The sequence below is a fragment of the Sinohyriopsis cumingii genome, chromosome 17 (assembly GCF_028554795.1).
Source record: "Sinohyriopsis cumingii isolate HCF-2022 chromosome 17, ASM2855479v2, whole genome shotgun sequence".
NCBI lineage: Eukaryota > Metazoa > Mollusca > Bivalvia > Unionida > Unionidae > Sinohyriopsis > Sinohyriopsis cumingii.
Window position 1 is genome coordinate 53,828,664 of NC_142977.1, and position 13,907 is coordinate 53,842,570.

The 13,907-nt window shown below is 36.0% G+C and overlaps 1 protein-coding gene across 2 annotated transcripts in view; it reads left to right on the forward strand.

Annotated features, from left to right (window-relative positions):
- LOC149778769 (discoidin domain-containing receptor 2-like) overlaps nucleotides 1-13,907 on the forward strand; it is a 173,971-nt gene that overhangs the window by 125,193 nt on the left and 34,871 nt on the right. For both annotated transcript variants that reach the window (XM_089939520.1, XM_089939521.1), the window contains exon 4: nucleotides 11,578-11,667. In XM_089939520.1, the coding sequence (XP_089795646.1) occupies nucleotides 11,578-11,667 (90 nt within the window). The remainder of the gene's footprint in view (nucleotides 1-11,577; nucleotides 11,668-13,907) is intronic.

Here is a 13,907-nt window from a genome sequence, read left to right on the forward strand (position 1 = left end):
GAAAGATATTGAATTTCTGAATGAAACATAAACCTGTCTAGCATCTCAAAATGTAGACATTTTATATCGGTTTTGTTCCAGATGTATTCATTTGAAAAACTAAATAATATGCACCGAGCACAAGATGGAATATTGCAATAGACACCAAATACACCCACAAGTTGACCCATAATGCACCAGCATGTCTGGATCTGTACAGTTTGTAGTAGTCAGTAGAACACAAAAGGTAGACACTGCATGTGATCTGCCAGGTCATTTTGCAGTGGTAGATCAGGGTCACTGTTGATTGCAGCTGGAAGTGACTTACAAGTGAGTCATCTGGTACATTTGTTTTGCATTTACAAGTCATTATAATAATAATGACAGAGGTTAGTTTTATTGAATCGATAGAAATGTCTTAATTACCAGCATGCTGCATGAAAGAATATTGAAATGGCAAAAGTTTATTTTCAATTTGCAATCAGTGTATCGATCTAAAATTGTCTTTTATTACAATCTTAAGCTAATTTTATGCTTATTTTGCATGTGTGCCAACTTAAAATTTTAGTTTATCTTAATATATATGAATATCAATTTTCAGAATTTCTGCCAGAACTTAAAATCAGATTTATTTCCCAAAACTTTTATGCGCAGTTAAGAAAGGCAGTTACATCAGTTGAAAGCTTTAAATTTCTTAACAAAACATAAACCTGCCTCCCCTCTCAGAATCTAGACATTTTATTCCAGCTTGTCTTGGTTTTAATGCTCAATTTGATGTAAATAATGTGTATCGTGAACTCCTGAGTTGAAAATGTTGTCAGTTTTAGGTTTTACAGACATAAGAATTTTCCAACAATCCAGGATTCTGACTTTGTGGTTTGGTTTGTATATTAAAGTAATGTTTATACCCACTTGCAAGATTAGTTTAACTGCAAGCTACACAGCTCCATATCTGCCATTGCAAAATATACCAGCAGATCTGGGTCTCTGCAGTTTGTTTGGAGTGATCAGTAAAACGAACAACATGGACCCTGATCTGCTGGTACATTATTAGGATCTGTTTGCAGTTGGACTCGACTGATAAGTGAGTATGTATGGTAATCTTGAAAACTATTTTGCAAGAGTTGCTTCCTTTTTCCACAGTGTTTTCCGTGTCGTTGAAGATTATGTGTGAAAACAATTCAGTTCAGTGGTATAGGAAGTAAAACTTGAAAGTGAGGTCTTGTACCCTTTGTAGTTCATTAGACATTGAAGTGAAGTCTTGTACCCTTTGTAGTTCATTACAGATTGAAAGTGAGGTTTTGTACCCTTTGTAGTTCATTACAGATTGAAAGTGAGGTCTTTTATCCTTTGTAGTTCATTACAGATTGAAAGTGAGGTCTTGTACCCTTTGTAGTTCATTACACATTGTAAGCGAGGTCTTCTACCCTTTGTAGTTCATTACACATTGTAAGTGAGGTCTTCTACCCTTTGTAGTTCATTACACATTGAAAGTGAGGTCTTGTACCCATTGTAGTTCATTACACATTGAAAACAAAGTCTTGTACCCATTGTAGTTCATTACACATTGAAAGTGAGGTCTTTTACCCTTTGTAGTTCATTACACATTGTAAACGAGGTCTTCTACCCTTTGTAGTTCATTACACATTGTAAGTGAGGTCTTCTACCCTTTGTAGTTCATTACACATTGAAAGTGAGGTCTTGTACCCATTGTAGTTCATTACACATTGAAAGTGAGGTCTTTTACCCTTTGTAGTTCATTACACATTGTAAGCGAGGTCTTCTACTCTTTGTAGTTCATTACACATTGAAAGTGAGGTCTTTTACCCTTTGTAGTTCATTACACGTTGTAAGCGAGGTCTTCTACTCTTTGTAGTTCATTACACATTGAAAGTGAGGCCTTGTACCCATTGTAGTTCATTACACATTGTAAGCGAGGTCTTCTACTCTTTGTAGTTCATTACACATTGAAAGTGAGGTCTTTTACCCTTTGTAGTTCATTACACATTGAAAGTGAGGTCTTGTACCCATTGTAGTTCATTACACATTGAAAGTGAGGTCTTGTACCTATTGTAGTTCATTACACATTGAAAGTGAGGTCTTTTACCCTTTGTAGTTCATTACACATTATGTACATGATTTCATAAGTTAGTATTGCATATGATTTCAGAAATCGGTATGGGGTAATTCTGGTTCCTTTTTTTTGCCTTGTTCCTGACACTGTGAAGAGCATCCAGGATTTGGCACCACTTTCATAGTTCATTCTGTGCATGTAAGAAAGCAAAACAAACAAAACATTTTCTCATACTTGAAAATAATAAAAGGATAATACCAGGACTTAATTTTCCCTTGACACGTTAACTTTGACATACTAAAACTATTGTGCCCTAAATGAACCAGTACATGCAACATGTACTTCTTGATTGAAGTAATCACATATTTTCCAAACAATTAAGTGCTTCCCTGCTTTTTTGTCAGATAAATGTCAATATAGGGGAACACTCGTGTACATTATTTATCAGTTTTAGACTGGGTAGACACAAAACAATTTTAGCTTGTTGGAAAAAAAATCAAAATGATGTTCATGCTATGTCAGAATCTTTGTAGAAATTAAAACACTGATAAAATTAATGGAAAATTAAAACACTGATAAAATTAATGGAAAATTAAAACAAAAAAATTCCATGCTGATCTTAAGGAAAATAACAGTCTCCAAGTATTAAGCATGGCAGCCATTGTTCTCCCACTTAGAGACGAGTACTCTGCTTAAATAGTGACATGCTTAATTAGTGATCCTAAGGGAATTCTGTTGACTCCCATGATCAAGTTACAAGAACCTGAAATTGTCACATGTGCATGCGGGTGTGTGTGTGTGTGTGTGTGTGTGTGTGTGTGTGTGTGTGTGTGTGTCTGTGTGTGTGTGTGTGTGTGTGTGTGTGTGTGTGTGTGTCTGTGTGTGTGTGTGTGTGTGCACATCAGCATAATACTCATTATATAGTGCCAATTAAAAGTTCTAAAAATATATAAACCAAATGACAAAAATGTTTGGGAGATAAATCTTTCCAAATGGGTTTAGGCAATTTGAACGACCAAGAAATTTTTTTGTTGTCATTATGTTTGTGTGTGAGTATATATATATATATATATATATATATATATAAAAGAGGTAATTGGGTGATCTGTTGTGTGTTGTCAGCTATTTGTCTTCTTATATCACATTTTTTTTTTGTCTCTACTCCTCCTAATTTACTTCGAGAATTGGCATGAAATTTTACACCCCTCCCCCAACTGCATGGTCAAACCTAAATGAAAATGGCATTATTCCAACATCCAATATGGCCACCACAATGGCCATCTTGACATGTTTTGTTATAGCTACTCCTCTCAAGTGGATCGTCATATCAACATGGGGTTTTCACTAAAAGAATAATTGTGATGTCTAGTTGGACTTAAATGAAAATGGTGTTCATGTGTCATCCAGTATGGCCACCATGGTAGCCATCTTGAAAATCTTATTGCCACTTCTTGTAGATGATGGAAAGGCATATTGGCAGATGACTAATTATGATATCTAGCTGGTTATGAATGAAAATTGTGCTGGTCTGAGGTTTAATTTGGTTGCCTTTGCAGCCATCTTGAACATCTTGTTGCTTCTTCTCCCAAATAAAATGTGATACTGACATGGAGGTTTGATGTCCAGTTGGTTGGGAATGAAAATGAAAATCTTGTTATTGCTACTGGTCAAGTTGACATCGAGTTGGTCCTAAAGGAAAATGGTGCCCCACCGACATCCAGTATGGCTGACACAATGAACATACTGAAAATCTAGTCTGTAAGTTTCCTGAATGGATGGTCATATTATATTCACATGGTGTTTTCACCAAATTTTCTGATGTTGTCTAGTTTGTTGTCAATGAAAACTGCCTATCTTACATTAAATGTGGCTGCCAGGGTAGTAAATTTTAAAATCTTGGCACTCAAGAATGTAAGAGATAGTTTTAACACTTTGCAGTTAAAAAGAAGAAATTATCTTATTTTAAATTCCTGGAAATTCTTTTCAGACTGTAGTGTGCCAATTTCTTCAAAGGTTTCCCCACCCCCAATTTTCAATTCTTGAAAAAGTGCTGGTTTGGGGTAACTGTACAGTAAAATGTGTAGATTATACACAAATGTCAAAGTTAAATATCTCAATTATGGATAATATCAGTACATCTTGTTGTAAAATGACAATGCAGTATTTATGTATATCAAAAGGTCATCCAGTTCAAATGAAAAATGCCTGGCTAATTAATGAACAAATCAGATATCACCATCACTTCCTGTAGACACATTGTAATGACATGTGCCTGAAAGACTACTGCATGGAAATTGGGAAATCTGGAACTCCTCTTGATGCATGTAATCGTGTGTGTGTGTGTGTGTGTGTGGTGTGGTGTGTGTGTGTGTGTGTGTGTGTGTGTGTGTGTGTGTGTGTGTGTGTGTGTGTAGAGAGAGCATCATTTAATAGATGGCTATAATTATAATGAGAGTTACCAACACTGTAGGCCTGCTCAGGTCCAGAGGCTAATATGAAATGGGAGGTTATTAGTTGGTGGCAATTTAACCAAATTCTCCTGCTTCCATTCCAGATAATGGGATTACAAAGAAACGATAGCTGGCCCTTGAAATTGGTGACCACAGGCAATTAATATTGGTAGATCTGGATTAGGATAAACTCTTCCAGCACTCTCCATAAAATCAGATCTGTAAAGAGATACACTATCATTGTTTCCAGTCATTTCCAGTCAGAAAAATGAGACTGCCATATTCCTCCCATTATAAGACCAGGATGTCAGGCTAATACTGTGAAATAATTTATTTTCATGGGTTTCAAATTTTGTTGTTTACGATACAAAGTACATATTTATGGGTACCTAATTTCATGGATGTATCATTTACATCAAAGAATATGATGTATTTGTCTCTGAAAATGATTATAACGACATTCATTTCCATGCATTTGTGAGCGAACAGAACTGCATTTATTAGGCTTGTTAAATTATTCATTGCTACCATCTGGCATAAATGCATAGATCTTAAAGCAAATGCATACTTCTTTTTCCACACATCTGATTTAACACATTTAATACCATTATTATAATCTTAAGGAATTTGGTTCTCATGTGTTCCTAAAGACCACTGTCAAAGCATCAAGTTCTCAACAGTTAGGGATTAGGTGTCTGAACAACGCCAATGACCATAAACCTCTTTCGTTCATAACCATCCTGTCAAAATCACTCTTTGGTAACCCCTTTTTATTGGGTGACCTTGACCTTGTAGTCCAAAATTGGATCCATAAAATTTTGATGAATATCAATGTTATTAATACACATATTGTGATGGCTGGTGATGAAGGAATTGTTGCAAAATATGCAAAGATACGGACAATGGAGACACATTAGGGTTGACCTTTGACCTGAAAACATCAACCCTTAAGCTGATTCAAGCTAAGTGGCGTAGCACACCTGACAAAGTAACAGTTTGGAGAGACCTGATTGGAATCGGCTTTGAGAAAGAAGGGTATGGAGATATAGTAAATCTGCATTTATTTAAGGTTACCGTATTTAAACTTTCAAAACAGAACACTCCAAAGAGTGGGAGTATCTGTACAGATATTTAAGGACTGAAAAGGAGGACATATACGGGGGGGGGGGAGTGGACGTATGGCAACCCTGATTTATTACTATACATCAGGGAGAGTCATTACAACCTTACACAAGTTTTCATGCTCATTCAGTTTTGTGTTTCATTTAAATTGTAATCAGTTAGTTCCAGTGTTCCTCACATTCATGTGCTTGTCCTCATGTATATTTCAGCATTCTCTGTGCTATAGATGGCGATGATATTAAAACGAGGAAAGAAGCAGGTGATGACTTCCATTGCATTGATTGGGGGTGGGGGATGTTGGCCTGGTAGATATTTCATTGTGACTTTAAATTCATGGCCTAGCTCACCAACAAAAACCAAGAAAATTGGAACTTAGCAAGTATTAAGCATTTTGCAGTAAATTTTTTCAAAAGTAGATTTGGGATTATTAGCAGACAGAAAATGTTGGCCGTCCTTTTGTCGAAATATGTATGGTCATGTGATCAAGCTGGGCTTGTTAATACTAATTATAACTTCTTTTAGATACAATGAGAGAACGACTTAGATATTTTTTTTAAGGGACTTCCTTTATATATACTTGGTTGAAGGAGGCAGCACCCTGTAGGTCATACCATTAATGTAAATATTCATACCCTTACATTTTCTGGAGGGGCCTTGAGTGGCCGAGTGGTTACCGTTACAGATCACTGCCATGTCACCTCTGTCTGCATGGGTTCGAGTCTTGGGTTTGCGGCCAGTGTGGGTATGTGAGAAAGCTTGCCACTAGCTTCTCATGGGTCCGTGGTTCTTTCCGAGGTTTTCCCAGTTTCTTCCTCCACCACTAATACTGGCCGCCATGTATAGCCTATCTTGTGCTGAAAAATGGCTTTAAACCCTACAACAACAACAACAGCATTTTCTGGACACCTTTCATTCAAAATTTGTAAAAAATTTCAGTAGGAGATCAAATTCACAGACATCTGATATGTTTCTATAAGCCAAGAAGAAACAAGTTAAATATGAAATGTGAACAAAGGAATATTTTGATTGTACTCTGAATCAGGTGATTAATAAACAAACAGTCATTTTGTGAATGTGAAAACAGCTTTGATTATGATAATTAACAAATGGATTACCTGACAATTTGTTATTATGCAGCAATAGAAACAGCTGACATGATGTACAATTCATGATCATTTAATTTTCTAAACAAAGTAGTCAACATTGCGAGTCTCACCAGTTATTGTCGTCTTAATTTTTTTTTACTTGCCAGAATTCCCCTTGATAACCTCATTTTTGACATAGTTTGGTCTTCACATCTTTGGTAACATTAAAAATAAATATATTCCTTGATTGAGTTATTGAACCAGTCTCATTTGCATACTTTGGGGACTCTTCATCACATTTGCTTTTAGTAATGATAGACATGGAGGACGGGGCACTGTTTCTTATTAACGGATTGTTTTTGTGAAGAGCAGTTCCAGGTTCTGTTAAGCTTCATTGTTTGCTTATCATTGCAATTGGGAGGATATTATCCCATTTCATCTTACGGCTCAAGTGGAAACTCACAACTAAATCTTTCAAATAACAAATAAACTGGTGTTATAGCTGTATTATATATATCAGGCATGCAGCTCTTGAGAAAGACGAGATAGATGCAGTCTATGTGTGTGGTACTGGAGGTGCATTGTAGTGGAGTTCCAGTTTCTTCTCTACAGATGATAGAAAAAGACTGATATCTGTACACAGGGTTGTTTCCTTGGCAACTATGTATCGTATCTCACTATGTAATTTAGTAACATTTCGGCCATAAACTTATTTTATTATTCAGCCAACTCTCTTGATTGATTCCCAGCTGAAAATTTTTATTTGCATCAAAAATTGTTTTATTTTATGAAAGGATCTGATAAGGAAAATGGAAATGATCCCATTACTTCCTAATTATGAAACATGTTATGTGAGAACTTAAAATGTTTTTGTGTAAACATCACTTTATAAAATCATAAAGGAAGTTTTATTGTTGTATTTTTTCTTGAGAAACAGTTGAAAAATGCCCCAGTACACGTTTGATTTATGTGTTTATATTTTGTTTGGTCAGTTTGTTTGTGCCGTTATACAATAACTACTACTCCAGCTATGGCCATATAAACCTTTGATTTTACTCATGTGTCTATATCAAGTCATTGAAGCCAGGAGACTTTTTCATTTTTGCTTAAGATTGGGGTAGAAGAGAAAGTTTTCTTGTTATTTCCAATGGAATCCAAGAATATGTGTTTCAGAGTGACTTTCCTTTGGACATTTGCATTGATATGTTGGAGAGGTTGTTTTGGATTGGCTGTCAGGCCTGCGGGTGAGCGGCTGGGTGAAAATTGGACTGGCCTTTTTTTCTTCTTATTGGATACATGATTTTTGCCTGCTTGTCTTCATTTAGTCCAAATTCCAAAGTTACCCAATTTTTTTAAAAAAGGTTCATCTGTCATGTGAAGTTTGGTCAGGTCTGAGGACTAACAAATGGAAGCCCCCCTCCTCCCCTCCCCCATCCCTCCCCCCACCCACCCTTACCCTTACTACCACAACTATCACTGCTCATTGACTTCAGACCTCCACTCTCATGCCACACCCAACCTGCTTTTCCCCACTCCCAACCACCCTCACACACACCCCACCCACCTCACCTCTCCCCCACTTCCATCACCATTTTACAAAGACCTGTTTCAACTGTCTCCAGAAAATTATTTTAAAAAAATTCTCATCAGTTTCTTGTGCATCCCTATGGCTTCGGCCAGCAAGATAAAGTTTCTGGTGCATCCCTATGGCCTGGGCCAGCTAGATCAAGTTTCTGGTGCATCTCTGTGGCCTGGGACAGCAAGATAAAGTTTCTGGTGCATCCATATGGGCTGGGACAGCAAGATAAAGTTTATGGTGCATCCCTATGGCCTGGGACAGCAAGATCAAGTTTCTGGTGCATCCCTATGGCCTGGGACAGTAAGAATAAGTTTCTGGTGCATCCCTATGGCCTGGGCCAGCAAGATAAATGTAGACACTAATATGATCAGATCAGTTTCACTTAGACATGATTTCACTTGCACTCTCATTCTATTTATAGACCTTGACATGAAACAATTTGCTTATTACCTTTCTTTTGGCTCATTCATTGTTGATCTCGTATAGATGATATATGATCTGGTCATTTGGATAACATAACAAATGAGGAGTGGCACTTTCAGATCACTCACACCTGTCTGCTTGGGTTCAAGTCTTTTCCCAGGTTCTTCCTCTTCCAAATATACTGGCTGCCATCTATAGCCTAACAAGTGTGAAATTGAACATTAAACCCACCCACCCACCCAAATCAGTAAAGATAGAGGGTGTGTGCATGTGTGATGTCAAGACAGATGGTTTCTCAGTAGGTTAGTGTGTATTGTGTTATGACAGTATATAATCCATTACTATGTCAGTCTGCAGTTTGGTAATGACATTATAAGGCATGGATGGAATTAACATCAAAGAAAGTGCCTGATAAAGACAAAGATGTGACTTCAAAGAATGTGCCAAACAGCTCAACAGTTTTTTTCTTCTTCTCCCAACCAGAAATCAATGGTTACCATGGTAATCTTTAATTTGCATATTAATCTACTTTTGATAGCAGTTGACAATGAAATCAAGGAAGATAGATTAAGCATGAACAGTATTATTGGTCATTGAGTGCAGCTGCAAGGTCATTTTAATTTATGTTTCAAGGGCATTTCACTTAGTATGTGCACTATGGAAAGACTGATGAAAGGCATGGTTTTAAAGGGCAATAATAAAAGAATATTCAATATGGAAACAAAATAAGCATCATGCAGAACTGGAATAGCAGGTATTATTAGACCAGTGCAGATACAATCTGCAGTATTCTTTGATCTTTGAGCGCATCTGCAGGGTCATTTTCATTTCTAAATACAATTGTTGAATTGTTCAAGTCCAAATAAAATTTGGAATGGTTCAAGTCCAAATTCATTTGTGGAATGGTTCAGATCTAAATAAAATGTGGAACTGTTCAAGTTCGAATACAAATTGTGGAATGCTTCAAGTGCATTTTAATTTATAATTTATATGTGCATTGTAGACAGACTGAATTAGATTATATTTACAGGACTTTAAAATAAATGGCATGGATCAGATGATGGTTTTAATTTTATGGGAGAGTAAAGGGGACAGATCATGTTGATTCGCCATTGTGAATTTTAAAAGCTGGTCATGGTTTTGATACTGGACGTTTCTTGTTATAAAGTATTGGCTACAAGTTGTATGTAACAAAATGCTAACCAGGGAGATGCAGATAATGTTAACTGTGGTGAAATATAACATGATATTGAGAGCTAATGATAGAACATGATATTGAGAGCTAATGATAGAACATGATACTGAGAGCTATTGATAGAACATGATATTGAGAGCTAATGATAGAACATTATATTGAGAGCTAATGATAGAACATGATATTGAGAGCTAATGATAGAACATGATACTGAGAGCTATTGATAGAACATGATACTGAGCTATTGATAGAACATGATATTGAGAGCTATTGATAGAACATGATATTGAGAGCTATTGATAGAACATTATATTGAGAGCTAATGATAGAACATGATATTGAGAGCTATTGATAGAACATGATATTGAGAGCTATTGATAGAACATGATATTGAGAGCTAATGATAGAACATTATATTGAGAGCTAATGATAGAACATGATATTGAGAGCTAATGATAGAACATGATACTGAGAGCTATTGATAGAACATGATATTGAGAGCTATTGATAGAACATGATATTGAGAGCTATTGATAGAACATGATATTGAGAGCTATTGATATAACACGATATCGAGAGCTATTGATAGATGTTTTAAATTGCTAGTCTTGGCTTAAATTCATCCCAAAATTGAGGGAAAACAGTTGGAAAAATATGAAAACTGAGAGTCCTGTGTATAGAAAGCTTGTTAAAGAAAGTGAAAACTGAGAGTTCATGGAATATAAATCTTTTGGGAAGAAAGTGAAACTTAAGAGCCAAGAACTGTCAACAGAAGGTCCTGGAAGTAAGAACTTGTAAACAGAGGGTCCTGGAAGCAAGGACTATCATTACAGAGAGCTCTGATATGAAATAGCAAGTCAGGTTTGACCACAAGATGGTGTCCATTCTTATGGGCGCAGCAGGATTTTTTGCAGGGTTGGTGGGGGGGCAGTCAGTCACGGCCAGGAGAATTAGTTAAATAGTTAGGATAGTAAGCAGTCTGAAACTAAAGCTAATATTTACTAAGCATTTTAAACAGAATCTTGGGACATATTTTCAGCTACATTTGCTTGATTAAACTTGTCGGAATTTTTATATATATATATATATATATATATATATATGCTGATGGTGCCCATGTCCATTCTGTAGATTTTCTATACATTATGATTAACAGAGATGTTATTACAGTAATTCTTCTATGATAAACCCAAAGATAAAAATTTGGCTCATGGTTCGATATGGCTTTCATAGCTAAAATGGACCAAAAATGCGGTAAAAGTTGCGGATGAGCTTAATGTGTTCTATGGGTTTATTATTAAATGAATATGGTAATGTATTCAAAGACCTAAAAAAAATTATTTAAAAAAATTAAAGTGTTCAAAACCTTAAAGGCAGTAAGGTAATCAACTTTTACAGGGGGATGTTTGGCCCTAATTTCCCTCTGTGTTCAGTTTGTCTAAAATGAAATGCATCAACTTTGTCCCAAGCGATGAGGATGGTATGAAAAGCAAAGCATTCCTAAGTGCAGTGTAATATGATTATCCAATGGTTGTGCTGCAAACAAAAAATGCTAACATTTTCTCCAGGGAGCTCTATTAGAATGTGTGTCATGCATCTTGTTGAATTAATGACTGACAGTTAAAAGCTACATGATGGAAGAATTATTGCATTTTTACTTTCTATTTCAGGGGCAGGAGTTCACGGAAGAATTCTTGCTGGAATATCAAAGAGAGGATGGAGGGGAGTGGATGAGATTCAAAAATAAAAGAGGAGAGGAGGTGTGTTTGTGTTGGATTATGGAGTGGAGAGTATAAATTGATCATTTTCAGAGATTTTGAAGCTGCATCAGCAACTGCCAGCAGCATAGATCCTGAAGGGGTGGGGTGGGGGAAGTTGATCTGAAGAGGGCAGGGGTCATTTGAACTTTTCTAGACAAGCTAGAAAAATAAATAGAGAAAATAGAAATTTGGCCATTTGAATTAAAATGCACAACCCCATTGTCAGAATAAAGAACAAAACCTGCCACTTTAGAGAATAACAGAGATTTTCCTGTGTGTGGTATTGGGGAGGGGGAACAAGTTGCCAAATGAAATGTATACACGAAACATTACAGAATAACAAGAAGTGACATAATGGGTTATCCCTGAGAGATGTTTATGTTCATCATACTGAGCATGAGTTCTCCCAGAAATTTTGTTTATCTTTTTCGTCACATCTAACATAAACAAATTACTGGTTTAGTTGTCAAATAATACAAATCACTTCCATGTTTTGAAGAAGATGAAATCTGCAATTGTATCTGAAGTGATTTTCCCTCCCAATTGAGAAAATTAGGCATTGGATTAGGCAATATGGCAAACATATGGGCTGCATCTGTTCATACATTGAACCCATTCATCACTTCTGTATTGTCATTAGGGGCCATGGTGGCTCAGTGGTTAACATGCAGGATCATTGACTGAAAGAGTATGGGTTTTCTAATGCAACCATTGAATTAGCCCTGGTTAGATACCTTGGTTTGTGACTGGGCAAAGTACTTTACACTAATTGCTTTGGTACTAAAATAACCTACATGTGTTGCTGTGCCATAAAACACCTAACTAAACTGAACCAAACCTGACCTAACCAAACCAAACCAAACTTGATCAAACCAAAACCAAACCTGACCTAACCAAAGCAAACCAAACCTAGACTAACCACTCCAAACTTGACCAAACATAATCAAACCAAACCAAACCAAAACTAACCTAACCAAATTTGATCAAACCAAACCAAACCAAATCTAACCACTCCAAACTCGACCAAACATAATCAAACCAAGCCTAACCTAACCTAACCTAATCTAACCTAACCTAACCTAACCAAATTTGATCAAACCAGATCTAACCTAACCAAACCAAACTCAATTGAAACCAAGCCAAACCTAACCCAACCTAACTAGACCACATCACACCAAACCAAACCTAACTAAACTAAATCGAACCAGACCCAACCAAACTCTCATTAAGTTAATTGCCAGTATAATTGCTGTAAATCTGGATCTATAAATTTGTAACTCCCAAGGTGCTTTGGTAGTCGGAACAAGTTGCACAAAATAGGAAAATGATACTTAGTGTTGATGTGGTCATATAGGTCACAGTCACTCATCTTAAATTGAATATTAACTCTTGTTCTAAATTTTAAGACTACTAGTTAACCAAAGTTTATTCAATCCTGACTAATGAATGCTCTGCACCTTAAATGTCAGCAAGAAACTTCCAGACAAACATTTTTTATCACTACAGACTTGTAGTGTTGGGCAGGTATTATTAAACTGGGTCAAGAAAAAGGCATGTCAGTTGTTATCATCACAATCTAGAGTTGTGTGAATTTATTTTCAACATGCATAGCTTTTATTGTGACATCACAGCACACGACATTCAATCTAGTTTTTGTACTGGATCACACCTTTAGGTTGACTTCGTCCAAAAGTGTCCATGTACTTCAACATTGACAGGGTTATTATGGTCTTTGAAGGTCTTTGACAGTTTGGGAAAAATGAAGTAGCATTTTCAAAATTTGAAAGTTTGGGAAAATTGAGCAGATTACCCTAAGGTTTTTAAAATTAGTCTTTGAAAATTGAAATAAACCCAAACTTTCTACTTTCTTTCCATAATCACAAATAAAATTGTCCAAGGTTGTTAGATTGAGATGTAGTCGAATTTTCCTGGTTTCTTTCTCTTGAAACTAGGAAATTAAATATAGTTTGAACCTCGTTATTAAACAATATTGTAGTATTTTGCATTCAATTTTTTCTCATATAACATAACTTGTATACAAAACGTTAGCAAAAATAGGTCTTGGAAATATGTTTGTGGTCTTTGAAAGTTTGGGAGAAGTCTTTGAATTTATCATTCAGAATTCTGTATGAACCCTGATTGAGTTTTGACTACATGTTTGTTTATTTGGGGTGTGTAAATAATGGCCTTCTAAAGGAACTTGGATGTATGAGGAACCAAATAAAATAAATAATGACCAT